This window comes from Panulirus ornatus, chromosome 16 (assembly GCF_036320965.1).
Source record: "Panulirus ornatus isolate Po-2019 chromosome 16, ASM3632096v1, whole genome shotgun sequence".
Lineage (NCBI taxonomy): Eukaryota > Metazoa > Arthropoda > Malacostraca > Decapoda > Palinuridae > Panulirus > Panulirus ornatus.
The window spans coordinates 2,549,212-2,576,863 of NC_092239.1; the positions used below are offsets into that span (position 1 = coordinate 2,549,212).

The following is a 27,652-nucleotide window of genomic DNA, read 5'->3' on the forward strand; positions in this document are numbered from 1 at the left end:
CGGTCGGGAGCTCGTGTATGATGGGCTGGTGGAAGCTGAACGATAAGTTCCTCTTCGTTCCACTCACCCTCGGGTCCATGTCCTCGTAGGTCAGCGAGGAGACGCTGAGGACGTGACTCTGGGGACTTGTCATGTCCTCACCGCAGACGAGGTCGGTGCCCCTCAAGAAGAGGTTCCTCGGTCGCTTCCCGCCGGCGACACCGAAGCTGCCGCAGCGGGCGTACAATGACAGTCGTTTCCTGGACTCTGGGAAGTGGAGATGGGTTGGTCGGATGTGGTCTCTGGGGGAGTGGAGGGGCTCGCCAGCCTCCGGCATGACTACGGTGGTGGTGGTCTGCGACCACAGGGACCCACCACGAGCACGGAAGCCCAGGGTGTCGTGGCTCGAGCCTCTCCCTGGGATGACCTCGTAAGTCCTGGTAGGCGGGATCCTACAGGCCATCAGCCCGCCCATACAACCCTTGGCCTCGCCGCCCTCCATCACCTAACTCGTCACCATCTGCAGGACCAAGATGCACCAGTTACACTGGAAATCCTCTTCATAAAGCCACACCTAACAGTCATATATCGTCCCACCAAGAAAACAGTACCGTCTACTGGCCAGGCTGGCCTGGTCTGCATCCCTGGCTGGCCTGGTCTACAGCCAAGAAGCCACAACGAGCGACCACTTAAATAACTTTACCCTTACCATCTGGGGGAGCTCGACGTCGGTGGCTAGGGAGACACCGGCACCAGCGAGAGCCGCCGAGGTCGTCCCCAGCACACGTGTACACCACCAGCGTCACCACACTCTGCAGGGGGAAGGGAAGATTTGGTCAACGTCGGGATATCACCGTCACCTCCAACCTCCACCCCCGGACTTGGCTGACCTGCCACCACTGTGTTCCCTGACACTTCCCAACACATCCCTGACACCAGACTAAAGTAGAAAGATGAATCGTTAACTGACCTGTGAAAAACATGAACCTGATTTGGTGTATAATTCCTGTGTGATATACTGGTCATGTGATAACACATTACCTGTGTATCATAAGTAATTTACGATAATGAGCCGTTGTAGACGTCAATGGTGATGTCATAGATATGAAGATGCATCCACCTGGAACACCTGAAAACTTTACGCTGAGGCAAGACACTAGCAGGCCAGCGTGGGTGCCCGAGGAAGACTCTGCATGAAGTACCTGGGCGACGGTGGCGAGGCAGAAGAGGTACCGGCCGACTGGGTGGTGCTGGAAGAGACTGGTGAAGATGAGCGTCCACTCGCCGCCCATCACCACCACCATCTGCCTCACGCGCCCTTCCCTGGTCACAGAGAGTGAGAGAGAGAGGACCTGCTGGGGTCACCTTCTTCACGTGCACATACGGCGGTGGCAATCTTTAATACCAGACATTTAATTTTCCATCCACAGATCTGCGACTCTCGAGGACTTGTACTTACACGAGTGTGAGGTTCCTGTGGCTCGGCGTAGCGGCCTTGATGAGGGCTAGTCGTCTGAGGTTGTGGCCCGTCAGCGCCGCCCACAGGAGGGAGAGGGCCGCCAGGGAGCTCAGGACGGCCGCCGTCAGCCCCCAGGCCACCCCTAGGGGCAGCCAGGGCGGCCCTAGGTGGTAGTGGTGGAGGCGTTGCACCAACCCCACCATCACCCCCACCATCACCGACAACACTGACACACCCGGGGGAAAAAGAAAACGTTAGAGGTAGTAATACTTGGTCTTGACCTCCACCACCTGCTCCACACCACCTTCCTCTGCCGACGTGCTGACCTACGTACCTACTGTGCGGAACAGTCCGAGCAAGCAATGTTATTGGCAAGTATTTTTTGGCATATCTGAGAACCAGGAGTTACTGAGGATCTCCAGAGATGGTACCGTACCGAGGACCATGACGGTGGTGAGGTGTGCGGGCGAGATGGGCGTGGTGTAGGGCGTGAGGGCTAGCTGCTGGTGCATGGCTACCTGTTCACTGACGCCCACCCCCACACACAGCATCAGGCAGGCGCTCCCAGCCACCAGGACTCCTTCATGCACCCCCTGCAGCAACACAACCATGGATGAGTGTTTCGTAACAATCCCCCCCCCCCCCCCCCATCCTACCCGCAACACAATCAAGAATGGATAAATTTCCTTCAGATTTCGTCGTATATCAGTGTTTATACCTTATCTGTAATGTAGGTTACCCTCCCTTCCCACATCTGTAATGGCTCTCACAACAAAGTTGTTAAACATCCAAAGTAAAACAGGAGCAACAAAGCTAGATCTGTGTCTTAGATATAAAGCTCAAATATGAGACTCTGTGATCAATGATTATTTCCCATATGAAAAAGGAAGACTCCAAGGAAATGTAGTGATAGTTTTCTTAATGGTAATTTCGACATGCAACTCACAACAAAATGATGTGGGAAGACGGTATGATATTAGAGGGAAAGAGACGTGGTACGTGGGCTAAGGTTTCCTCTGCATTAGAGTTATGAGACAGTAGGATAAGCACTCACCAGATACACTCACTGCATAGATTATATCAGTGCATTCAAATTAGGGAAAATATATAAAGCAAGTCTGTTGAGGAGAGGACACAGGAAAAACATTATGTCTTCCTGAGGAATCCGAAGGAAAAAGTCAATGGTTATGGTTAGCCTATTTGGTCTACAGGTAAGGGGCTGAGGACAGGAGAGGCGAGGGTGGATGTGTCAGGCGGTCAGCACCTGAGACGTCGGCCACAGGGCGAAGACCACGAAGGTGAGGTCGAGGCCGCCCAGGGAGAGACACTTCAGGATCCGGAGCTGTACTGTGGTGTGGGAGGCCCTTGGCAGCTGCAGCAGCACACACGCTACCACCACCACCAGCGAGGCAACGCAGCTTCCCATCACAGCCTGGTCTCCCGTCCACCACAGTTTCTCCTGACGAAGAGAAAACATCTGATCGAGACTTCATGACCAGGAGATGATACTCGTGTGAATCATACACGTCCCTGTAAGACAACATCTGGCTCAAGTGCCTCATCAGTAAAGTATGTTAGATGAAGAACAACAAGTATTACGTGGTGCTAGTCCAGACGGAGGTTCCTCTGGCGTTGACTGGTCCACAGTACAGGCTCCCTCACGTTGGTCGACTCAAGGGGGAAGCGTCGTACCTGCTCGGTTTATCCAGTGGATTCAGTAAGATGCGGGAAACCTGGGAGAATTAGGTGTCACCGTCGCCCTCATCAGGGATACACTCTGGTCTGACTGACTACACTAAACCTGACCTACACCATGACACTCACTGCTCTCTCTCTCTCTCTCTCTCTCTCTCTCTCTCTCTCTCTCATTCCATGATGTCACCTGTTTTGTTCTGGCCACCAGTGTACACAGGGAAGGAGCTCACCTGCCGCACCTCAGGGGGCGAGGGAGGCACCAGCAGGAGGCTGTAGAGCCCTGGGCCGCGACAATGACACTCGCACCTCCCTCCCTCAGGGCCTCCGTCAGCAGCCTCCACTGTGGAGCACGGGCCGAGGTCCCATTGTAGAACGCCCCCTACCATGGCCACCCGGCCACAGCCTGACACCCAAGGGCCCTCCTCGCTCCTGCAGAAGATAGTGGGGAATACAGTGAAAGTTACAGTGAGGATTTTGAATTATGGCAACACTCGAGTATGTCATCAGGGATTTTGGTAATTACTTCAGACGTGATTATGACCAATAATGACTTGTTGGTTGAGTTACGAGATCCTCATCAAACGTCGCGTAATGACAGACCTGTTCTCGAGCCAGCGAGGACGCTGCGTGCAGTCGAAGTAGACCAGATGTGAGACGGTAGTGTGGGCGTCCGTGCCGGGTGTGCTGGACGACCCCTGTGTGTGGGTCTTGTAGTCAGCAGCGGACGACTCGGATGTGGGCGGAGGATGTTGTCGGCTGGCAGCCAATACCTCCACCAAGGGCGCTCCCACCCACACTAGCCCCTCACTATCCTCACTGAGGAAGAAAGTAAGGGTAGTGAGGGATACCAAACAGGACTCGACTGTGTATGATGTAAACATGTTGATGTTGACTCGTGTATGAATGTTAGACTTCCCTGTGTACACAGAGGAATGAGAGGGAAAGTGAAACTGTGTAGAAAACTGCCAGTGTTTGGGTCATAGATAAATCATGAGTGGTAAACATACCTTTTGCACGTAATACAGTGTGGTGTTGTCTGTCCATCAGTTACCCTTAACTCTGTACCCATTCACACAGGGTGTTTGAACGTCATGCAGTTTCTCAGTTCTCGCATACACACCCTTATCACTTGTCCAAGTGCGACGTAGGACGTTTTGATTATGCTTTTGCGCACGACGTTGATTCGTCAAATAAGATCGGCGTGCTCATTCACACCTCCGCTTCTACACTGATCGACAACACTGCACACGATGACAAGCCATTCCTCTTTCGTCACCTGAAGTACCTCGACGTAATAGTCTCATCGGTACAGCCATCATTTTTACCGTCTCCCATTTCATGTACTTCATCTACACGTCCACCATGCACCACGTTCACCAGATGTCTGCCATACTGTCTGTGTTGCGTGCCGCGCTCCATATGTTCCCCGTCATCACCAGTGGTGAGGGGGAGGTGATCGTCTTGCTCAAGAGGAGCCCCACAACCAGTGTGTGAATGTCTTAAGCGATGATGTGACTCATACGCTATGGAGTCAGCAGATCGTACCTGCGTGACACAGGGAGGTGAGGGTAGAGGTGAGCGAATATCACTACCCCGACAACCACGGTCTCCTGCTGCTGCTGACGATGGTGCCCCTGCTGCCACCCCACCTCCTCCTCCGGCAGCCCCTGCATGTGTAGACTTTCCCTCTCTATTACCTCGTTCGGTGGATCCTCCGTCCGCAGGGTGTCTGTCCACACCGCCTCCACCGTCACATTCATCAGCCACAAACTGCAGGAGGTGAAGACCCATAGTATTTTTTAAACAGTTTGAGCTTGAGTACCTCGACCGGTGTGTAATTTCATACAGTTTGTTAGATATAAACTGGTCATGCAGTTAAGACTTTCTCTTTTTATATATAACTCAGAAACATGACGCAGACTTGACCGTTAGACACCCTCTAATCCTAAACCATGAACTCTGCACACTTAGGAGGAAAGAGTGAATATTGTAGTTCAGGTACGTACCAGAGGGCGTACCATTGTCGCAAGAACCAGACGTGTGCTGTTGTGCACCGGATCATATTTTTAGGGAAATGTAATTTCTCAAGTCCACCTACAACTAGAAAACCCAAAATAAATTGTCATATCTGACCATAGCGGCTCACCAGCCAGAAGACCTTACCTGTCATCCTCTGAGGGAGTCTTGGCGTTGCTGACCACTGTCAGCACTGCTTCCTGCCCCTGGTGGAGCTGTTTTACCTCTGCTGCCACTTTGTGAAGTCTGACGCTTTCATCCTTACTCGAGGGAGACTCGAGCATGGTCCTCAGGTACTTCCTCGTCATCTGCAGCATCCTCCAAGTGTCCTGCGGGGAGTTAGGTTGGGTTACAGTGGTTGTACTTGAGACATGGTGGCTTGCAAAGGATCAGATGACTTCCTTACGTTGCGATGTACACTGTGTTAATGTTTACCTTTAAATCACAGTAAAGAATTTATCATTTCTACTTTACGAAGCAATCTCGGAAATCTTGTAAAACAATAAGAACCTATTCGCTCCTCTTTTTCCAAATGATATACAAAATAGAAAAGAAGTCCAGCCAATAGAATGATTTTGATCAAATGAGGTCATCACCCCGGTTATGGGTCACTTATAAGTGTCATACCTTCATAATGACGTGTATGGTCAACAAATAGACGATGTAACGAAATTTCAAAAGTTCAGAGATTAAATTTTGTAAGGCTTTGTGTGTGTGTGTGTGTGTGTGTGTGTGTGTGTGTGTGTGTGTGTGTCGTGTGCATGTATGGGAGTACTTTGCGACTCTCCCTAAAGGAGCAGTGAGAGTATGACCCACCGTGGAACTGAGGGCTTCCCTGTGTGCCACCACAGCTTCGAGGATCCCCAGGAACACAGGCATGGAGATGATGCTCCTCCTCCTCCTCCTCCTCCTTAGCTCCGTGGCCTCCAGCATCTCCATGATGTCGATGACGCTGGAGCCCTCGCCTGGAAGGATGGGCTGGACCCTCTCCTGAAGGAGTGTGAGGAGGTCCTCGGCTAGGCTGTCCACATCATCGGGAAGGGAGTTGTAGCCCCGCTGGTCGAGGTACAGGGGCTGTGGTGTGGAAGTGAAGTGATTGTGATCTTGAGCGCTGTCATGAGTCGAGGGATAACAAAGTGTGGTGGGTTTAGATTAGCAGTGCGGCTCCAAATGTAGAACCAGCAGCAAGAATCTATACTAGATTAAAATAAATAATTTCCCTAATGTCTCTGCCAAAGCTTAAAACTCCTCAGTACAGTAATTGCAAAAATGGAAACTTAATGCAAGTTAAGGATCGGGTATTTATTACACCTTAGGACTTCTCTCTTGCACTACTTGCCCCCAGACTAATGAAGTGACTGTCTGTCTCACCGTCCTGATGTAGACGAGTGGCTCGTAGATACAGCCGGAGAAGTCTGGCACATCCCAGGTTGGGGCCGCTCGGCGCGGGTCAGGTTGCTGCTGGTTCCGGCAGTAGCGGGTGGCCGCCTCCCCTCGGTAACCGTGAGGGCACGGAGCCTCGTCCCGCTCCCCCACCTGCGTCAAACGAAAACCGATGTTGTCCCATCCTCACCATCACCCAACTTTATTATTGATGAATTAACGTATTCAAGCTAATGTTTAACACGTTTCACTCATGCTAGACGTTGTATGACCATATATATATATATATATATATATATATATATATATATATATATATATATATATTTGTCATTAACAGACGAAACCAGATGATGTAATGTAAAAATCAACATAAAATTTTACTCTCGTGTTGATATACAGTCGTATGTGGATGATGGGCTCAGTTACCTATGACCAGTCTGTCTGCTGAACTAGTGTACAACCATAAGAAGAGAGTTACAGTTCAAGACCAGAGGACCAGTAACCGCTGCACGACTAAGATTCGTCATGTGAAAGACGAATATCATGAGAAGGGAACCACAAGAAAAGGACTTGCGCCATCACAGACCGCTGTAAATCGGAGGTACACCACCGCAGAAAGAAATGCAAAAACTCAATTTTCGAAATTACCTTTTTACTCTCTCCATACTAACCTCTGCATCCTGAAACCTTCAGCTGTCACAAACAGCCTTGAGAGCATCAACTTGATCTGCTTTTATGCCAGAGTATCACGGTGTGTGTGTGTGTGTGTCCTGCTGCCACTTACCTCTACTGGTGGACACATGGCACTGGTTGATTCTGACGTTCCCAAGGGCTCCTTGATTGCCACTCTCCTGTTTCTCGTACATATAACCATATTCTCACGGTGACCATGATAGTGAGAAACACCACCACAGGATAGTGAGACACCACCACAAGATTGTGAGAAACACAACCACAAGGTAGTGAGAAAGACCACCACAGTGTTGTAACACTACCACAAGATTGAAAGACCATCAGTGGGTGGTGAGAAAGACCATCAGAAAACAGTAAGACACACTGTTATCATAACACGAGCCACGGGAAGCAGGAAAGAGCACCGGGGAGCCACTGACCGGGGTTCGACGCCAGGTCACACCGTAAGCGAGGTCGTCGGGGCAAGCCGGGGCGCCAGGGATGAGGACACGGACGACTGCTGACGCCTGAGCCTCGGCTCCGTCCACGTCCTGGGGCATCCACACCACGCCCTCCTTCTCCTTCATCGTACACGTCAGATTGAGCGACTCCTGCAGGAGTGTGCAGATATTGAACACAGAGAGAGAGAGAGAGAGAATAATGACGTATTATCTTTGACATATCTGTATGCATATCGTGTATATATATCTATGTATATCTTCATCTCGTGTAGCAAGCCGAAATTACTGTATTCTGTTCCTGAGCGACATATCTCTTCCATTTCAACTCTGATGCAGAGATTACAACCACTTCTTTTTAAGTATATGATTACTTTATTGTCATGAATAACATCCATCTCACCACACTTTATTGTTAGCAGTTGGAATACGTAACGTTGATCTTAGCGCATATTGGTAGTTTACATTCAGCAAACACAAGTGTTCATATCTCATTACTCATGTCAGTTTTCACTCACGACTCATCAGTTTCCCCTCACGACTCATCTCAGTTTCCATTCATGACTCATCATCTCATTTCCCACTCATGACTCATTGTCTGAGTTTTCCACTCGTGACTCACGGTGACGTTGAAGACGTGTATGAGGGAGCCCCGCCGGCGGATGTGAGTGTGGGTGACGGGGCCGTACGCGCGCCGGCCGGGTGGTGGCTGCAGGCGCCAGAAGGCCTGGTAGTGATCCGGGTGGGCCCACCCACGATTCTTGGTGACGCAGGTCACCGTCACGTCGTCACCCTGGGGAGGAGGGAGGTGAGCGTCAGGTAGGGAGGAAGGTGCACAGTAAACCTGAGTCAGGAGAGGGAGTAAGTAGTAATGCGGTCAATATTAACTAAATACCTGGTTGATGGTGAGGACACGGGGCATCAGCTCCAACTGCAGGGACTGGTTGAGGCCAGCCACTACCATCTGGGTCGCCTGGTAGCCACGGTCAACCACGTGGCACACGTAGGTACCGTGGTCCTCTTGTTGGGGCCGGTACACCCACACCATGACGGTACACTCGTGGTCAGAGGTGCCACGCTCGGCAACCACGTGCAGCCGCGGGGTCTCGCCTTCGAAGGAGCTGAGGGGGAAAGAGGGAAGGGGAGGAGGTACAGTCTTACGCTACAGGAAGTCGAGGAAAAGATAATTGTAGTCGATCGACCTTTGCACTTCATTTTATGTTAGCAGTGAGGGAAAGTACAAGTGCGCTGCTCACCAGTAGGAGACGTTGTGCTTGTAGATGACCGTCTGATCCTTGTACCAGGTGAGCTGGAGGTGCGGCCCTCCGTAAACAGGGCAGCTCAGCACCAGCGCCGCCTCGCTGCCGGACTCCGCCCACACCGGCTGAGAAAGAGAACGTTGGCCATCCCATCAGAGAAAACGTCTTATTAAAAAAAGACCGACCACAACCTATCTTAAATTGGTTGAAAACCATTATTACCCTCTTCTTGTACGCGAGGCAGCGCTGTCGGATGTTGATTGAACTGTTGACGTGTTAGAGCGAGTGATAAACACGACTGAGCATTATTGTCGCTAGGATGCACACAAGGGAAATAAAAACATATTTTCCAGAACTGGGTCGTACGTTTGTATATTTAGATAAAAGTTGAAATAACAGCTGTAATGTTAGATGATATTTCTTGGTAAACAGGAGAGATATAATCATAGATGTGTGTATATTGTAAACTTAAGGTCATCTCTTGAGCCTTGAGCATGACGACACGACCCTTGAGAACAACGGTACGACCCCTTACCACGACCCTATGGTGTGAGGACCCGTCAGGGTCAGATAAAAGACCAAGCTATCATGGACAAAGGTAAGATCTGGTTCAACGGTCGTAATGTAGGGTCGTAACGTCGTGCTCAAGGGTCGTAAAGTCGTGCTCAAGGGTCGTGCCATCGTGCTCAAGGGTCGTAACGTCGTGCTCAAAGGTCGAGCCGGCATGCTGAAGGGTCGTAACCTTCTTTTTCAGTCGTCGTTTCGTCGTACGCGAAAGATAAACTAAAAATCATTGAGATTCATTTTTTGTTTTTGTCTTTTTTAATGGTTTGAGCTTTGTTATGAATATTGATAGTAAAGTCACTGTGTGTGTGTGTGTGTGTGTGTGTGTGTGTGTGTGTGTGTGTGTGTGTGTGTGGACCCACCCCGACTGAGAGCTGTGGCAGGCGGGTGGCTACGATCTCGGCGGCGCCGCCTCCGAACTCCTGCCGCCACGGGGTCTTCTGCGTGAGCCGTCGGGCCAGGGCCGTCCCTTCCACGCTCACCTCCACGACCACCATCATTGCCACTTCCTCTCCCCCTCCTCCTCCTCCTCCCTCGCCACCGCCCGACCTGTGGTAATACATCACACACTTAGGGAAGACCTGAAATAAGGTATAGCAATCGGTACATAAATTTGTACACTTAGTTTGGATATATAAATCATATAGATGAAGCCAGTGAATTTGAAAAATATGTATTTTCAAGTTTATATGAATATTTTGATGGTCTTTTAATACTTTAAGTCGTTTTGTTATTGAATATAGGGGATAATTGTGTCCGTGTATATACGGAACACGGGAAGAGGGGGATGTTCCCTGGTTTGTACGGAACACGGGAGTCACTTCCGTACTTGAGTAAAAGAAAATAATCCAATCAGAACAAAACCCTTCCCTCGCTGAGCTGTGACTGGCGGATGAGAGAACCTCGCCTCTTCTTGTTTCATGGAATTTAATTCTCGAGATTCAAACACATCAATCCTTTCCACATGAGGAATCTTGATGTAATTTGCATATATAGGACTCACGTCCTGTTGTCCTGGTTCCGATCCTGGCGTCTGGTTGCTACACACACACACACACACACACACACACACACACACACACACACACTGGCTGCCTGCCTGGCTGGCTGCCCCTCATCTCCTCGACCCCCTCCTCCTCGTCTTCTGTGCCTCGATATTCTTTTGACTTTAGCGGCGCGTGTGGAAGGCTCGTGCCACCTGCCTTCAACCCTCAGTTCGTTGAGTCTTTTTGAACGTTGTTTGGAGGGTAGGGCAGTGATGGGAACTGACTAGCCAGTGAGGGGGAGACTCACCTGGAGGTGATGGGAACTTTGTGGGAGGTGACGGTGAGGTTCCTGACCACTTCTGACGACCCACCGCTGGCGGCCACGACCCTCAACGTCTGGGACGAAACAACAATTATATCTGTAGATAACTAGATAGATAGCAAGCTAGATAGATAGATAGATAGATAGATATTATATACATTTGGCTTGTGTGTGTGTGTGTGTGTGTGTGTGTGTGTGTGTGTGTGTGTGTGTGTGTGTGTGTGTGTGTGTACACACTTGGTCGTGAGGAGTGAGTGGGTGAGTGAGTGAGTGTGTGGATGTGGTGGGACTCACCTTGTTCAGGAGGTGTTCCTGCGTGTAGGGCGGGCCTCCCCACAGCCGCAGACTCACACTCACGTCCCAGTCCTCTGCAACACAACCGACCAACACAGTCAAGTGAGCGACGTGGCAGAGGGAAAGTCTTGCGTTGAGCAACGTAAACATAAGGAACGTCTACAGGTAACTGGATGGGGAAGGTAGAGTTAAGGAGGACAGTAAGAACACCAAAAATGTAAGAACAGAAGGTGAGGTGGTTAGCACTGACCTTGGGCCAGGCAGTGGGTCGTGTTGGACGGTAGGTAACCCGCGGTACAGGAGCAGTAGGCATGCCGCGCCTGCGCCTCAACCCGCAGGTGACAGTTGTGGTGGCAGTGCCGCAGACCACCGCAGGCTGCGGGCACGTCAGGGGGAAGGGGGGTCGGTTAACACCGCAGGATATATTGATCACAAGGTGCGGCACGTATGTCCGACGACACAGTTAGTTACGTTATGGAAATGATGACTGGTAACATGGAAATGAATTATATAGGCAAGTGATTATATAGGCAAGTGATTATATAGGCAAGTGATTAACCGTGACCATGATTGTCTTTGACAAACATAACTTGATAAAAACCACAAACATTTTGTTATTCTTATCTTGTTAGTGAGGGACTGGTGTTGGCAGTGACCACAATAATGTTGGTCTGTGGCTGAAGACCTTACAGGGGATAAGTCCGACCCTATGTTAAATGAGGCGATGGATCCCTCCTTCAGTACAAGTGGGAGACACACACACACACACACACACACACACAGACACACACACACACACACACACACACACACACACACACACACACACACACACACTTACTTTTGTCATAGGAGGGGATGGTGGTGAAGTGGTACTGGCAGATGGCACCGTAATAGCCCTCCGCGCACGCGCAGATGCTCTCCCCAGCGATGAACCTGACAACAATAGGTGAGGAGAACAGATCATCGTATCCCTCATGCTGCCAACACTACTACAGCGGTGCCTGCCAACACTACTACAGCGGTACCTGCCAACACTACTACAGCGGTGCCTGCCAACACTACTACAGCGGTACCTGCCAACACTTCTACAGCGGTGCCTGCCAACACTACTACAGCGGTGCCTGCCAACACTACTACAGCGGTGCCTGCCAACACTACTACAGCGGTACCTGCCAACACTTCTACAGCGGTGCCTGCCAACACTACTACAGCGGTACCTGCCAACACCACGATTATGCTATCAAGGTTGCCACCACCACTACTGCAACACCCTCTGTCAACACTATTGTACTGTCTGTTGAGCGTGGTGCCAACACTGTGGTACCATCTGAAGGTGGTGTCAACACTCTAGTACCACCTGCAGGTGGTGGCAACACTGTTACCATCTATAGGGTGGTTTCCAAACACTGTTTCCATCTGTGGGGTGGTGTCAACACTTTGATGCCATCTGTAAGGTGGTGCCAACACTCTGGTACCGTCTGTAGGGTGGTAACAACACTAGTACCATCTGTAGGGTGGTGCCAACACTTACCTGCACTGGCCATGGTAGCTGCACCAGCTGCGGGGGTCACGTGAGCTGGTACAGAGGCCTCCCAGATGGCAGTGGTCACCCCTGGCACCAGCTGAACACTGGCAGCTGTACCGGAACTTCCTGTAAGGATACAGGTGACTTGTGGGTAATGTTTGACGTCATGGTTGATATGCTACGTCACATGACGTCAAATGCACAGTGTGACGTCACCGTGGAGGTGTTTGAGGCCGTGTGTTAATATGATTGCGACTTCATTAGGCACACATTAACATCCGGGTGAATATAGGACATAGTGGCTGATCTGTGACACACACACACACACACACACACACACACACACACACACACACACACCAGCTTACGCCAGGTACCCTTTCATCGACCAGCTCCAAAGGTATCGTACCGTCATGCTCAAGGGTCGCACCGTCGTGCTCAAGGGTCGTACCGTCGTGCTCAAGGGTCGTACCGTCATGCTCAAGGGTCGTACCGTCGTGCTCAAGGGTCGTACCGTCGTGCTCAAGGGTCGCACCGTCGTGCTCAAGGGTCGTACCGTCGTGCTCAAGGGTCGTACCGTCGTGCTCAAGGGTCGTACCGTCGTGCTCAAGGGTCGTACCGTCGTGGTCTAGAGACTATGGTTGGAGGCGGTGGTAGAGGCTCGGGTCTGTGTCTATGGCAACATTATTTTACCAAAACTTTGACAAAGATTATTATATTCTTCCACGCTATCCCTCTCCTCTCTCTCTCTCTCTCTCTCTCTCTCTCTCTCTCTCTCTCTCTCTCTCTCTCTCTCTCTCTCTCTCTCTCACGCCAACAAAGACTTTCCTAGAAGCTCACATAACAAGAATGTGTTGACGTCTTTTCCATACCTGCGGCTCGTCTTCGTCTGCCGCAGTAGTACCCCCCTCCCCCCCTCCCCGCCACCGCCTCCAGCAGTCTCCTCCATCCATCACTCACCTCCCCCACCCACCCCCCCACCCCCACCCCACGTCCCCCCCCACCCCACCCCTGGCCAGGTCTTCTCCAACACCGGTATTCAGACTCGTCAACAGAAGGTTTGATGATGTCCATCAAACAAAGTAGTTTAGGCCTAATTCGGCCAGCAGCTTCGTCTGATTTCACTCGTGGGCAAAAGCTTTACCTCGAGTAAGCTTAGCGTAGTATAAGCTTAGTGCAGTACTTATTCTACAAGGGGTTGTTAGCACATGGAAATGGATTTTGCCAGTTAGAGTAGTTAAAAGCATTTTCATAATTAGGTTTTGATGATAGACTGGATCAGTGTTTCGCATGGGTTCCACGACTGACATTATGTACGCATCCTTAGTGACATATATATATATATATATATATATATATATATATATATATATATATATATATATATATATATATATATATATAGCCCGAGTTTATATAGAACGAGTGAGAAGTATATACGTAGTTCTTGTTTATTGGTGTTGACAGCTGAAGAAAGTGGGACCCGGGGAGGTGCGCTGGAGAAGGAAGACGTGACTGAAAATGAAATATATATCCGATCGAGGAATCGGAGAGCCTCTCTCTCTCTCTCTCTCTCTCTCTCTCTCTCTCTCTCTCTCTCTCTCTCTCTCTCTCTCTCTCTCTCTCTCTCTCTCCCATGTATTCCACCACCCCCATCCCCTCACCTTACCGGCCGCAGGAGCTTGTCCTGTGCCTATAACATGAACCCGAGGTGGGAATGACTGTGGCCTGAGCAGGCGGGTGTGTCGTGAGCACGTCCTATGAGAGGAAATAAACAAGGAGGGATGCTGGTTGCCATGGCAGTCGAACTGCAAACTGAACCTCCCCCTCCCCACATCTTGTGTTCCAGCCTCAGCAGGTGATGATGGTGTTACACGTGGTTGATGGTGTTACACGTGGTTGATGGTGTTACACGTGGTTGATGGTGTTACACGTGGTTGATGGTGTTGTTGTTGTTATTATTATTATTATTATTATTATTATTATTATTATTATTATTATTATTATTACTTATTGTTATACACTCCCGGTATCCTGTTTTTTATGAGAGAGAGAGAGAGAGAGAGAGAGAGAGAGAGAGAGAGAGAGAGAGAGAGAGAGAGAGAGAAGCGTATGTGTGGTATTGCCTGCGCTTCACATGACGCATCACGGGGGGGGGGGGGGGAAGCGGCGTCACAGGCGTGATGGATGTGTTTACCGTCGTAGATAATGTGATTTACGTCCTCAGCAGCAGCAGGAGCCCGGACCAGCACCCCGCCCGGGGGCAGACAACGTCTTACTGGTCATAAGTCTCCTCATTGGCCTTCACTAATAATGATTTAGTGCTCTCTCTCTCTCTCTCTCTCTCTCTCTCTCTCTCTCTCTCTCTCTCTCTCTCTCTCTCTCTCTCTCTCCAGGAACAGAAAACTGTATTATAGAGGAAGGTGATCCTCGCTGGGCTTCGTCTTCCCTTCCTAGCTTTTTGGAAAATGGTAATACAGGAGGGGAGGGTTTCCCGCCCGAGTGCAAAGGCGAACGGTGATAACCAGCCAGGCTGACCCACCCACCCAGACGGCAACACAACGCACGGTCACTCTGCCACCATCATCCCCCCCCCAGAGTGTTGCATGGCTCGCCTCCTGACGGAAGACTCGCCTTTGACAGTAGGCCAGATCTTGACAGGGGGACAGTAGGCCAGATCTTGACAGGGGGACAGTAGGCCAGACCTTGACAGGGGGACAGTAGGCCAGACCTTGACAAGGGGACAGTAGGCCAGACCTTGACAGGAGACCAGGCAGGCCAGTTTGGCGGCCGTCATACACTAGTGGTGAGGAAACATTCCCATAACCCGTCCACCAACACGTCACCATCACCAACACTCAGGCTCACCATCACCATCAACTCTCCACCACCACCAACACCAGCCATTACTGAGCTCCTTCACAACTCGGGACAATGCCTCGCTAATGTGAAGAAGCAGGAGAGGACAATGGGTAATGATCGAACCTAATTACTTCTGGTAAACAACCCAGGACTCGCTGAACTGAACCCCACGCCTACCATTCTTCACGCTCATGACATGAGCTGACCTCTCTCTCTCTCTCTCTCTCTCTCTCTCTCTCTCTCTCTCTCTCTCTCTCTCTCTCATTGTCATTATTATTCTATCATCATCATCATCATCATCATCATCATCGTCATCATGATACATACACCCACACACACATACCCATCATCACACACACACACACACACACACACACACACACACACACTCGTACACACATACAAGAAAGCTACGTGGTGGAGTGAGGACAGAAGCGAGGAAAACCTTGCGCCATCATTGTTCTGCTCTGGATCAGGAGGTCATTATCACGAACGCGTCTCTCAAAAACTGAGGCGGCAAACACCAGGCAGCAGCAGCAGCACAAGCAACACGTTCAATACAACAGTTTTCTCGTGAGACGTGTGTGTGTGTGTGTGGTTGCTGGTCCTGCTGCTTCCCCTGACGACACAGATGACACTTGAGTCATTAACAACAAACAACACACAACTTGTAAGGCTTCACGCTCAATCCTGAAACACATTTGGAAGGTGAAACTTAAAGCTGGACGAAGATGAATTTATATATATTACCGTACATGAAACTGAAACTCTCGTAGAAAATTACTCTCCTTTTTTTTTTTTCCCTTGCCAAATGATCAAATGACATTCGTTAAGCCTAACGTACACCATGTGTGGTGTGTTGGTGGTCCTCAGCGTTGTGGCTGGTCGCCATAAAAACAGTATTTCGTCTCGTCTTGATTGTGCCCCGCTTGTTCTCCAAATAACAGCCGAACTCTGACTAAATCAAAGCCATTACAATTTCTAATAATGGTCCTACTTTAGTCAAATACGTATTAACCGTATGTGATTGAAGAACAAAGTAAACAAAAGCCGGAAACACAACCAAATAGAAGCTGTTGAATTTGTCGGTAATAGATCCTTCGTTAAGCACTAACTGAGTCTTATGATACAAGGCTCAGAGTAATAAACGCCGTATTATTTCCCACGTAACAAACGCTATTTATTTCGCAAAATAAGATCTTCCCGTCATCCACGTACATCGTCTCGCCAAAATACGGGAGGAAAATCAACCGAGTCAGAGCCATTAATCCACATCAGCCGGAGTCCACCCGCCAGCCACACACTCCACCAGTGACCGTGGCTACACCAGCAACACACACCACCAGTGACCGTGGCTACACCAGACACACACACCACCAGTGACCGTGGCTACACCAGACACACACACCACCAGTGACCGTGGCTACACCAGCCACACACACCACCAGTGACCGTGGCTATACCAGCCACACACACCACCAGTGACCGTGGCTACACCAGCCACACACTCCACCAGTGACCGTGGCTACACCAGCCACACACACCACCAGTGACCGTGGCTACACCAGCCACACACTCACGTGCACGTCATGAAACTTCAGGTTGTTGGTGGCTGTCGAAGGAACATAACGAGTTCCTCTCACAAAGGCAGAGAGAGAGAGAGAGAGAGAGGGGGGGGGGGCAGGTGTTCCTGTAAAGGGAGAATGAAGGGAGGTGGGGAGTAATGGAATGTCTTGAATAGGATGGGAGGGAAGTATTTCAGTGGAAGTTTGCCCTAGAAAGGCAGGGAGGGAAAGATGCCTCACAGAGATGGAGGGAAAAATGTGCCCTCCACACGGGGAGGGGGTGTATCTTACATGGGGAGGGAGAGAAGGGTACCGAAAAAGGCCAGGAGGGGAGGAGAGAGACGGAGGGAAAGTCTTGTGTCATAAGGGTGGAGGGAAAATGTTGCATCAAGTGGAGGGAACCAAGGCGGGGGTCAGGGGTCAGATGCATCGTGCACTATTTATAACCGACACACGGGAGGTCCTGGCTGGCTGACGAGACCATCATGGACGGCGAGGAACTTGTACAGCGCTGACTCTGCTCTCTCTCTCTCTCTCTCTCTCTCTCTCTCTCTCTCTCTCTCTCTCTCTCTCTCTCTCTCTCATTCGAACACACGCGTCGAGGAAGGATCGTGAACACGGCTGCGACATTTTCACACGGGTCAAGGAGGGAGATTGGAAGACGACCGACTTTACGAAATGATTTATAAAAAAAAAAGACTGACATAACTGAGTTCAGGCAGTGAGCAGTATGATAATGATAGTTTTCCACGACGAGAGAGGAGGAGGAGGAAGAGGACGACGAGAGTGGGGGAGGAGGAAGAGGACGAGGAGGAGGAGGAGGAAGAGGAGGAGGAGGAGAGAATTCAGAAATGATTGACGACCTAAACTCCGGGAATGGGAATACTGCCATGAAGGAGTGAGAGGATTTGAGGTGTTCACGTCCGTGGAGACGAAGAGATGGAGACGTAACAGGAATCAGTAGTTGATGCCCCGACGTCTCCTGGGAACATATGAAATATATCAGTAAACTGAGGCATGCCAGACCCTCCGGAGGATGATCGGGGGGAGATCCGTCACTGGTTTTGACCACCTTCGTCAGGGGGTGTTCGCAGGGGTGTAGACCCGACGACGCCCTCAGGAGAGGACACCTCTGCTGCGTGACCCCCAGGGTAGACACAGCTGGGGCAAGTGCTGTGTGGCGGCAGGTAAGAACAGTGTTGTGAACCAGGCACGTCACCCGCTACCCCCTGACTCATGGGACTCGTAGGTAGGTAGATAGATAGATAAGGACTCGTGGGAAGATAGATAGATAGGTAAGGACTCGTAGGTAGGTAGATAGATAGGTAGGGACTCGTAGGTAGGTAGATATATAGGTAGGGACTCGTTGGTAGGTAGATAGATAGGTAGGGACTCGTAGGTAGGTAGATATATAGGTAGGGACTCGTAGGTAGGTAGATATATAGGTAGGGACTCGTTGGTAGGTAGATAGATAGGTAGGGACTCGTAGGTAGGTAGATATATAGGTAGGGACTCGTTGGTAGGTAGATAGATAGGTAGGGACTCGTTGGTAGGGTCGTCGAGACCCATTACTTTCCCTTCCCCCCCACTCCCTGGTCACCCCTGCCTCGTCTCATAGCTTCCCTCCTCCCGCCCTCCTCCCCTCCCCCTCATTATGCATCATTCATCACGTCAACGTCTTTCTGTACATCTATTCATCACCTCAGTCCACCTCCCCGCTACACTCCATTCATCTCGTTCCTCTCGGCTTCCTCATCTTAATCTTTCTCTTTCCCTTATTAGTCATCTGCCTCTTCCATGGTTCGTCCTTACTCCCTCCTCGCCCCATGGTGACCCCCTTTTCGCCCCATGGTGACCCCCCTCCTCGCCCCATGATGCCCCCATCCCCATAGTACGCCCCTCCATCGGTCCATGATACCCCCCCCCCCACCCCCTTTCCATGGTGCCCCTCTCGCTTCGCGGTTCCCTCCTCCTCTCTCCATGGTGCTCCCCGTGATATCTCCTGGCCCCGTGGTTCCCCCGTGGTGGTCGGCTGTTGCTAGGGGCGTCGCTCCCGAGGGGAGGGGAGGGGGAGGGCGGGGCGGCAAGTTGGCCCACATGATTAATGGTGTCGGATCCTGGGATGTTCTTATTGTTCCCAGCCCTCTCACTACACTACACCACACCAGCCTGTCTCTCTCTCTCTCTCTCTCTCTCTCTCTCTCTCTCTCTCTCTCTCTCTCTCTCTCTCTCTCTCTCTCTCTCTCTCCTCACAACCCCATGGACACCATAGCTCCCTTATGATCCCCCTATTACCGAGGATGCATGGAAGGAACCACAGCGACTCCCTCCTGTATGGATTTAGGTTCCACTCCAGCCGAAGGACCTTGTCCCCGTTTTGGGAAATCCCTTCACTGTCCCCAGGCAGAACATATCCCTCAAAGGATATCTTGTTTACCTGTCGTCCCCTCTGTAAGTAACAAGGTAACAAGGTCCCTGGGTCGTCCCATCTGTACGTATCAAGGTGACAATGCTCTCTAGTCGTTCGGTCTACGTGTAACAATCAGACAGTTTTCCCTGGTCTTGCGATCATGACGTAACTAGGCGACAGTGTTCCTGGATCTTTCGATCTGTAAATACCAAGTTAGCAAATGTTCCCCCCCCGGGGGGGGGGGAGTCCCAGGAAAACCCCGCCTGCTACGAGTGAGTGAGTGTTGTAACCCTGGCGAACTGGGTCGCCTCCGCCATGACTTAAGGTCTGTATGGCAGGTTTACCCTCAACACGGGCGGTTTAAGCTTTACTGACCGTCTTGTCAAGTCGTCCGTTCCAAACGTATTGTCCTCATGTGCTCACGGGAGGTGGAGGTGTACAGTGTGTTGGGAGCACCTGGGGTTGGACGAGAATTCCCTCCCTCCTCCTCCTCCTCCTCCCTTTTTCCCCTCGTCCGGAGACCATATACAATGAAGATCACGCCTACAGCCATATTTCCAGAGGCATTTCCACAGACGATCCTCATCATCGCATCGTTAGACGTGGTTAGCAAGAGGACGAGGCTTACCGAGGCTGCCTTGGGAACACTCCTACACTCATCACGACTCAGGAGGAGAGGAGGAGGAGGAGGAGGAGGAATGAGGTGAGGAAGTTAATAATGTGTTTATCATGAAGATCCTTCCTTAACCGACCTCCACCTCACGGTGTATAGAGACGACGAGGAGAATTGATGCCTTTTTCTCTCTCTTACCAAGGGTTGTTTGATGGTGGTGAAAGGGCCGGCTACTGAGCTGCTGGTCTCGTAGGCTCTCAGCCATACCGGGAGAAAGATAATGAGGATAGACGGTCCGTCACCAGGGACTGGGCTTGTTAACTGCTATGGGGATAGTTACACGATGTAGTTAACATCTGTAGGGATGGGGAGCGCCTGGAAGGATAGTGTCACTATGCGCAACAGCTGCTCGGGAAACGTTAGCAGCAGTTGTAACAACGGCAGAAACAGCATCACCATCACCATCACCATCGATCATCATCACTATCATCATCACCAGGGAGAGAGAGAGAGAGAGAGAGATCCGCTGGTACTGGGTGTGTTGATCGCTGTCCCCCGCTATAGTGCGAAGCGACTTCATTACTTTCTGGTGAGTCTGTGTTATATATATATATATATATATATATATATATATATATATAGATTAACACCCGACCAGCCACTTCCCCGTTGCTGTGTCTTGTGGACTGGCCAGCCACGATGTGTGTGTGTGTGTGTGTGTGTGTGTGTGTGTGTGTGTTTGTAACAGTTGTCCTGCTTCATATCATGTTATGTCCTCTGCTTGTTCTCTCCTTATATCATTCGAAGAACTGTTCACTGTCTGCGCCATCATCTTGGTTTTGAAAGCTTGAAGGATGTGATCAGGTCACCCCTCACTCTCTCATTTCCAAGATAGGGTAATTGAAGGTCATTTCCCTTCCCCTGTAACTTAATTCTGGTACCATCATCGTTGCACTCAGTAACAATGCACTATAAAAAAAATTATCAGAAGTATTATACCCACTTACACACGTGGAGTTTTGTACCCACGTATACACGTGGAGTTTTGTACCCACGTATACACGTGGAGTTTTGTACCCACGTATACACGTGGAGTTTTGTACCCACGTATACACGTGGAGTTTTGTACCCACGTATACACGTGGAGTGTTGTACCCACGTATACACGTGGAGTGTTGTACCCACGTATACACGTGGAGTGTTGTACCCACGTATACACGTGGAGTTTTGTACCCACTTACATATGTGGTTGTGGCAGCACTTTGAGCAGGTGCTTCCCCACAAGTGTTGTGAGGTGGGTCGTACATCGTGTGTCCAGGCCGGTGGTGGTCGTCCCCCGAGACTCACAGTGGCCCAGAATAGGTTGGCTGGTGAACATCTCATGTGTGAGGCAATCAGGTTCCGGGTATTACTTCTCATCTCCGCACTGATACATCTTCTTATCCTTACTGGCATTTCAGACTGATTATATTTGTGGGAATTGATCCGCGGGTCCTGGGTGTTTGGCTATGGCTTCATTCACATTGCCTTGTTAGGATCAGCTCTAACTGGCCGTCAACATGTTTAATTGGGTCTTGCCTCGTTTCCAAGGCTTTGTCTTCATTAGTTCGCAGCTGATGGGAAACACACAGACACCTCGGTCTTATAAACAAGCAGTCTGCAGTTCATGAAGGTCCTCACCCAAGCCAAGCGTTGCATATGCGTTATAATCACGTGGAAGCCTACACACACACACACACACACACACACACACACACACCGTCGTACCTGAAGGGTAATTATCGTACCCCAAGACAACCATCATACTCCAGGAGTTGTTGTTGTTGTACCCAAGTTATTGCGTTCGTCCATCCCACGTCGTTTTCGCTTGCCAGGAATTATTACCATAGTGCAAGTGTTGTTACTGGTAAGACAGTGGTTGTCATTGTACTCCAAGGATACTTATTGTATTCCAAGGACTATTATGGTACCTTAAGGAGTGTCATCGTACTTCAAGGGTTGTTATCGTACTTCATAGTTTATTATCACATTCGAGGGGTTGCTATTACCGTCCTTGGTCGTCGATGGTGCTCCAGCCACTGTCATTGAATTCATAATTCTAGTCTTTCTCAAAGTATTGTCATGGTGCACAGTAAGGTAGGGGGTTCCTCAAGGCAGCGCACTGTCTCCAGCGTTATTTATACCTCAGCAGACTTAGCCTTACCAATGGCGAACGTGTGCGAAGGTATATTTATATCGTGGGACACGCGACACATATAGTCGCGTCCGGCTCCACTCTCCCTGAACACACCAGTCTGACAAGGAGGGAGTGAGGCGTCCGGACTGAATGGTTATGATGAAAGAGATTGGAAAATGAAAATATGCGCGAAGGAATTCACGCGGTCATGGCGTCAGCAGGAGTTTGAAGCCTTGCGACAGCTTGGCAGAGGGAACGTGGAGTCTACCTTTCCCTAGGTCGACCCTTGAGTACGACGTTACGACCCGTATTTATGATGGCCTGGCCCTTTGACACGACCCTTGAGGGCCAGGTCAAAGGCCAGACCATCATACCCAGAGTTCGTTCGTACCTTTCTGCTTAAGGGTCGTACCTCCGTGCTCAAGGGTCGTACCTTCGTGCTCAAGGGTCGTACCTTCGTGCTCAAGGGTCATACCTTCGTGCTCAAGGGTCGTACCTTCGTGCTCAAGGGTCGTACCTTCGTGCTCAAGGGTCATACCTTCGTGCTCAAGGGTCGTACCTTCGTGCTCAAGAAATTCCATCTTCCCTCGTCCCCACTACCTGTTTCCTGAGCCTCATTCCCCCCTCCTCCCGTGCGTCGGCATGTTCGTCCCAGGAACAATGGGAGACAGAGATGCAGATCTATGGTCTGTTTACCAGAGGCACATACATGGTGGTGATGTCGTCAGCTCACCTGCTTATCCTCGCATGCAAATTAGACGTCATCCACTTTTGAATTCCTAGGATGGATTGATGTGTTTATTTTTTTTTTTTTTTTTTTTTTTTTTTATACTTTGTCGCTGTCTCCCGCGTTTGCGAGGTAGCGCAAGGAAACAGACGAAAGAAATGGCCCAACCCCCATACACACGTACATACACACGTCCACACACGCAAATATACATACCTACACAGCTTTCCATGGTTTACCCCAGACGCTTCACATGCCTTGATTCAATCCACTGACAGCACGTCAACCCCTGTATACCACATCGCTCCAATTCACTCTATTTCTTGCCCTCCTTTCACCCTCCTGCATGTTCAGGCCCCGATCACACAAAATCTTTTTCACTCCATCTTTCCACCTCCAATTTGGCCTCCCTCTTCTCCTCGTTCCCTCCACCTCCGACACATATATCCTCTTGGTCAATCTTTCCTCACTCATTCTCTCCATGTGCCCAAACCATTTCAAAACACCCTCTTCTGCTCTCTCAACCACGCTCTTTTTATTTCCACACATCTCTCTTACCCTTACGTTACTTACTCGATCAAACCACCTCACACCACACATTGTCCTCAAACATCTCATTTCCAGCACATCCATCCTCCTGCGCACAACTCTATCCATAGCCCACGCCTCGCAACCATACAACATTGTTGGAACCACTATTCCTTCAAACATACCCATTTTTGCTTTCCGAGATAATGTTCTCGACTTCCACACATTTTTCAAGGCTCCCAAAATTTTCGCCCCCTCCCCCACCCTATGATCCACTTCCGCTTCCATGGTTCCATCCGCTGACAGATCCACTCCCAGATATCTAAAACACTTCACTTCCTCCAGTTTTTCTCCATTCAAACTCACCTCCCAATTGACTTGACCCTCAACCCTACTGTACCTAATAACCTTGCTCTTATTCACATTTACTCTTAACTTTCTTCTTCCACACACTTTACCAAACTCAGTCACCAGCTTCTGCAGTTTCTCACATGAATCAGCCACCAGCGCTGTATCATCAGCGAACAACAACTGACTCACTTCCCAAGCTCTCTCATCCCCAACAGACTTCATACTTGCCCCTCTTTCCAGGACTCTTGCATTTACCTCCCTAACAACCCCATCCATAAACAAATTAAACAACCATGGAGACATCACACAACCCTGCCGCAAACCTATATATATATATATATATATATATATATATATATATATATATATATATACAGAACCATGCTAGCGTGAGCGTTTGTACGTGTATGTGTGTTGGTGTATGTCTGTACCTCTGTGTGTGTGTTTTGTAATTACTTATTTTTTAGAGTACGGAGACTGAGGTCTATGCTTGTAGATCCCCATCTTGCCAGACTCTCATGTTACTACTCTTTGTGTGTTACAGAGAGAGAGAGAGAGAGAGAGAGAGAGAGAGAGAGAGAGAGAGAGAGAGAGAGAGAGAGAGAGAGAGAGAGAGAGAGATTTACATTCTTGCTGTCCTGTTTCTTATTCCTGTATGTTCCCATTTATCGACTGAGGGGAGGATGAAGAGGTAGGTTGGGTGTGGGATGACGTTGACTGGGACATCAAATCACATAAACATAAGATATACAACAGTTAATCAAGTCGATCAAAGGCGGAAGTTCGTATTGTGTGCGTGTGAAAGTTTTGTGAGCATCGGCAAGACTTCTCGCTAAGGAGCTGGAACACCCTGAGAGCTTGTAAACAAGTCTGGCGTCTAATTCTTCGGACTTTCACCAAACCTTTCTGCCAGTCTTTATTGACATACACATACCGCTGGTGGAGGCCGGTCTAGGACGTCCCCAACCCCACTCCACTCCGCTAGACCTGATAGGTGCCTCGTCGAAGCCTTGCCGGGTCCTCTAAACCAGACGGGGAAACTCAGGAAGCCCGGTACAGTCTGGACCTGGTTGGTGGTGTGCGCTAACGTACCGGGACGCTGGAGATTCACCCCAGGTGTCACGTCCTCGACTGGACCTCCACACGAGCTGCTCTCGTCACAGAACTTCACTTGAGTAGACGCGGGACACTTTGATCGAGCCTTCGCCCGGGAGCTGACCAGTGGCGTCCACCTCCTGCAGTATGGTTCTCAAGGCAACACACTGAGGTGAAGAACCTTCACACTGCTCCTCTTCTTCCTACGCGACCAAACCATAGAAGCTTTTCCAGGCGATCGAAAGCTACTCACGTCTGCAGACGTGGAACTTATCTGCCATTATGCTTGGTGAACGTAAATCTTAGACTCGCTTTGTATTGTCCATATTCCCATCCATCGTGTCACTACACATGGTCCCCCCTGCACTGTGGAAATCATGTCCGATGACGCCAGCTTCCTCACCAGACGGTGAGCGAAGTCCCTGGTATTGATGATTAGACGAATTATACCACAACTGCTGCTACGTGTTATGGGGGCAAAGTAATTTTGTGAACAGAGATTGGTGTTCCGACCTGCTACATTGTAGGTGTTGTGAACACGGCCACCTGTGTGTGTGTGTGTGTGTGTGTGTGTGTGTGTGTGTGTGACCAGGAGGATTCAGCTCCTGCATCGACAACTTTTATGGTGAGTCTGCCGCTCATAACCTGACAGTGTTGTGGTTGAGGTTATGGTGGTGAACGCTGACAACCGCGGTAGTGAGAATGAATTTCGCAATATGATGACGCCGTTACTCGCGATGTATATATAGCGCATTAGATGTGAAGCCAGCGACATAATGAAACATTTGTGTGGCGCAGTACCCTTTCTAGTTCCAGATGATACAAAGCAGGTTCCACACTCCAGTGCACACACACACACACACACACACACACACACACACACACACACACACACACACACACACACACACACAGTCTCCCTCAGCCAGAGGACGGATGCCACACAGTACCAAGGGACATGAAGGACCTGTGATGAACACAGGACTGTGAGTTATAAGAACTCAAGGATGTGAGTTATGAGAACGCAAGGATGTGAGTTATGAGAACGCAAGGATGTGAGTAGTGAGAACGCAAGGATGTGAGTAGTGAGAACGCAAGGATGAGGCCACAACGAAGATAGAAATAAGAAGGTAACGCTCAATAGGAGGAATGAGGGCAGACAAATGAGAACAAAATGCAGTGGAGATCAGTGATTCGATGAAGAACAAAGAAGAACACTCCACTGAAGAAAAAGTCAGCTGCAAATAATAAATGAGGCAGTCAGAACGAAATTGCGATGAAGAACAAAGCTGCATCGAACAGTGAAACTAAGATCAGAATTGCACTGAACAAAACATATTTCTGAAGAACAAAACTACAATGAAAAACAAGAGGGAATCAGCAATGAAAAAAGAGAACGAAATATGAACAACAAAGCTGAACTGAAGAATCATTAGCCACAGCGACGAACAACGTCTACCCACCAAAGAACATAGCAGCAGCAGTGAAGAACAAAGATATTCTGAAGAACAAAGTTTAAGACCTTGGAATGAAGTGCTGGACCACGTCGTCAGCAGCAGCAGCAGCAGTGGTGGGCATTATGTGGCAGTGGTGGGCATCATGTGGCAGTGGTGGGCATCATGTGGCAGTGGTGGGCATCATGTGGCAGTGGTGGGCATCATGTGGCAGTGGTGGGCATCATGTGGCAGTGGTGGGCATCATGTGGCAGTGGTGGGCATCATGTGGCAGTGGTGGGCATCATGTGGCAGTGGTGGGCATCATGTGGCAGTGGTGGGCATCATGTGGCAGTGGTGGGCATCATGTGGCAGTGGTGGGCATCATGTGGCAGTGGTGGGCATTATGTGGCAGTGGTGGGCATCATGTGGCAGTGGTGGGCATTATGTGGCAGTGGTGGGCATCACTGGACATGATGGCTGAGGAGGGGATGCGTCACCCTCCAGTGGAAGATTCCATCACCACCACTGGTACTACTCGCTCCCACTTGGGAAAGTCACTGACTGACGGGCTGACCCCGTCCGCCCGGGTCACGACCCCACCCCCCTGCGGTCTGTACATACAAGTGTCTTGGTATGAGGACCATTTTCAGGCCACGTTCACCGTACAGTACTGAGGTCTGTGTGTATGTATGTACTGGACTCCGTGTCACCGTGGTGACCTCGAGGACTACTTACTGAGAGACAATATAGTCTCGGTGTCTCCCAGGGTCTCTTCCGAGAGGCTCTTGCAGCTCAAGGCTCCTTCTGCTGCACTACCTCCAGTAGCATGGAAATGTTTTCTCTCGAATTGAGATGTTTGGTAGCATCCATATATTCATCTGTGGACGTACTGTGTATATGTATACATATACCCAGGTACATACAGTATATACCCAGGTACACGGTAGGCAATAACACAGGAATGAATCAGAGGGTTAGCGTGTTGGGTTTGATGAGACAGTAATGTGTTGAGTGAGTGAGTAAGCTGACGCTGCGTTCCACTTAACATGGCCAGCCGTCAGCTGGTAATGGTGTTTACATTGCTCCTGCTGCTGCTGCTACTGTCGCTGTTACTCCCGCTGCTGCTGCTGCTGCTGCTGCTGCTGCTACTTTTCTTTCTGTTACTTCAACTGTTACATTCGTTATTCCTGTTACTTACTGTTGTAGCTTCTTGCTATTGATATGACGCTATTGTCGTGTTTTTCCTTATTGGTTTCGCGATGGCTGAAGAG

General features: G+C 49.9%; 1 protein-coding gene across 1 annotated transcript in view; it reads right to left on the bottom strand.

Annotated features, from left to right (window-relative positions):
• Window positions 1-293: 293 nt before the first annotated feature.
• Window positions 294-27,652, bottom strand: part of LOC139754030 (uncharacterized) — a 32,884-nt gene continuing 5,525 nt past the window's right edge. Inside the window, exons 4-25 of the mRNA XM_071671001.1 lie at window positions 12,625-12,744; window positions 11,932-12,026; window positions 11,341-11,466; window positions 11,091-11,164; window positions 10,782-10,870; window positions 9,851-10,037; window positions 8,922-9,049; window positions 8,561-8,786; window positions 8,288-8,458; window positions 7,648-7,818; window positions 6,521-6,685; window positions 5,966-6,223; window positions 5,297-5,478; window positions 4,679-4,903; window positions 3,734-3,949; window positions 3,364-3,562; window positions 2,703-2,897; window positions 1,875-2,031; window positions 1,439-1,664; window positions 1,182-1,302; window positions 689-791; window positions 294-499 (exon numbers count right to left, since the gene is read on the bottom strand). Of these exons, the coding sequence (XP_071527102.1) occupies window positions 432-499; window positions 689-791; window positions 1,182-1,302; window positions 1,439-1,664; window positions 1,875-2,031; window positions 2,703-2,897; window positions 3,364-3,562; window positions 3,734-3,949; window positions 4,679-4,903; window positions 5,297-5,478; window positions 5,966-6,223; window positions 6,521-6,685; window positions 7,648-7,818; window positions 8,288-8,458; window positions 8,561-8,786; window positions 8,922-9,049; window positions 9,851-10,037; window positions 10,782-10,870; window positions 11,091-11,164; window positions 11,341-11,466; window positions 11,932-12,026; window positions 12,625-12,744 (3,502 nt within the window). The 3' untranslated portion in view covers window positions 294-431. The remainder of the gene's footprint in view (window positions 500-688; window positions 792-1,181; window positions 1,303-1,438; window positions 1,665-1,874; window positions 2,032-2,702; window positions 2,898-3,363; window positions 3,563-3,733; window positions 3,950-4,678; window positions 4,904-5,296; window positions 5,479-5,965; window positions 6,224-6,520; window positions 6,686-7,647; window positions 7,819-8,287; window positions 8,459-8,560; window positions 8,787-8,921; window positions 9,050-9,850; window positions 10,038-10,781; window positions 10,871-11,090; window positions 11,165-11,340; window positions 11,467-11,931; window positions 12,027-12,624; window positions 12,745-27,652) is intronic.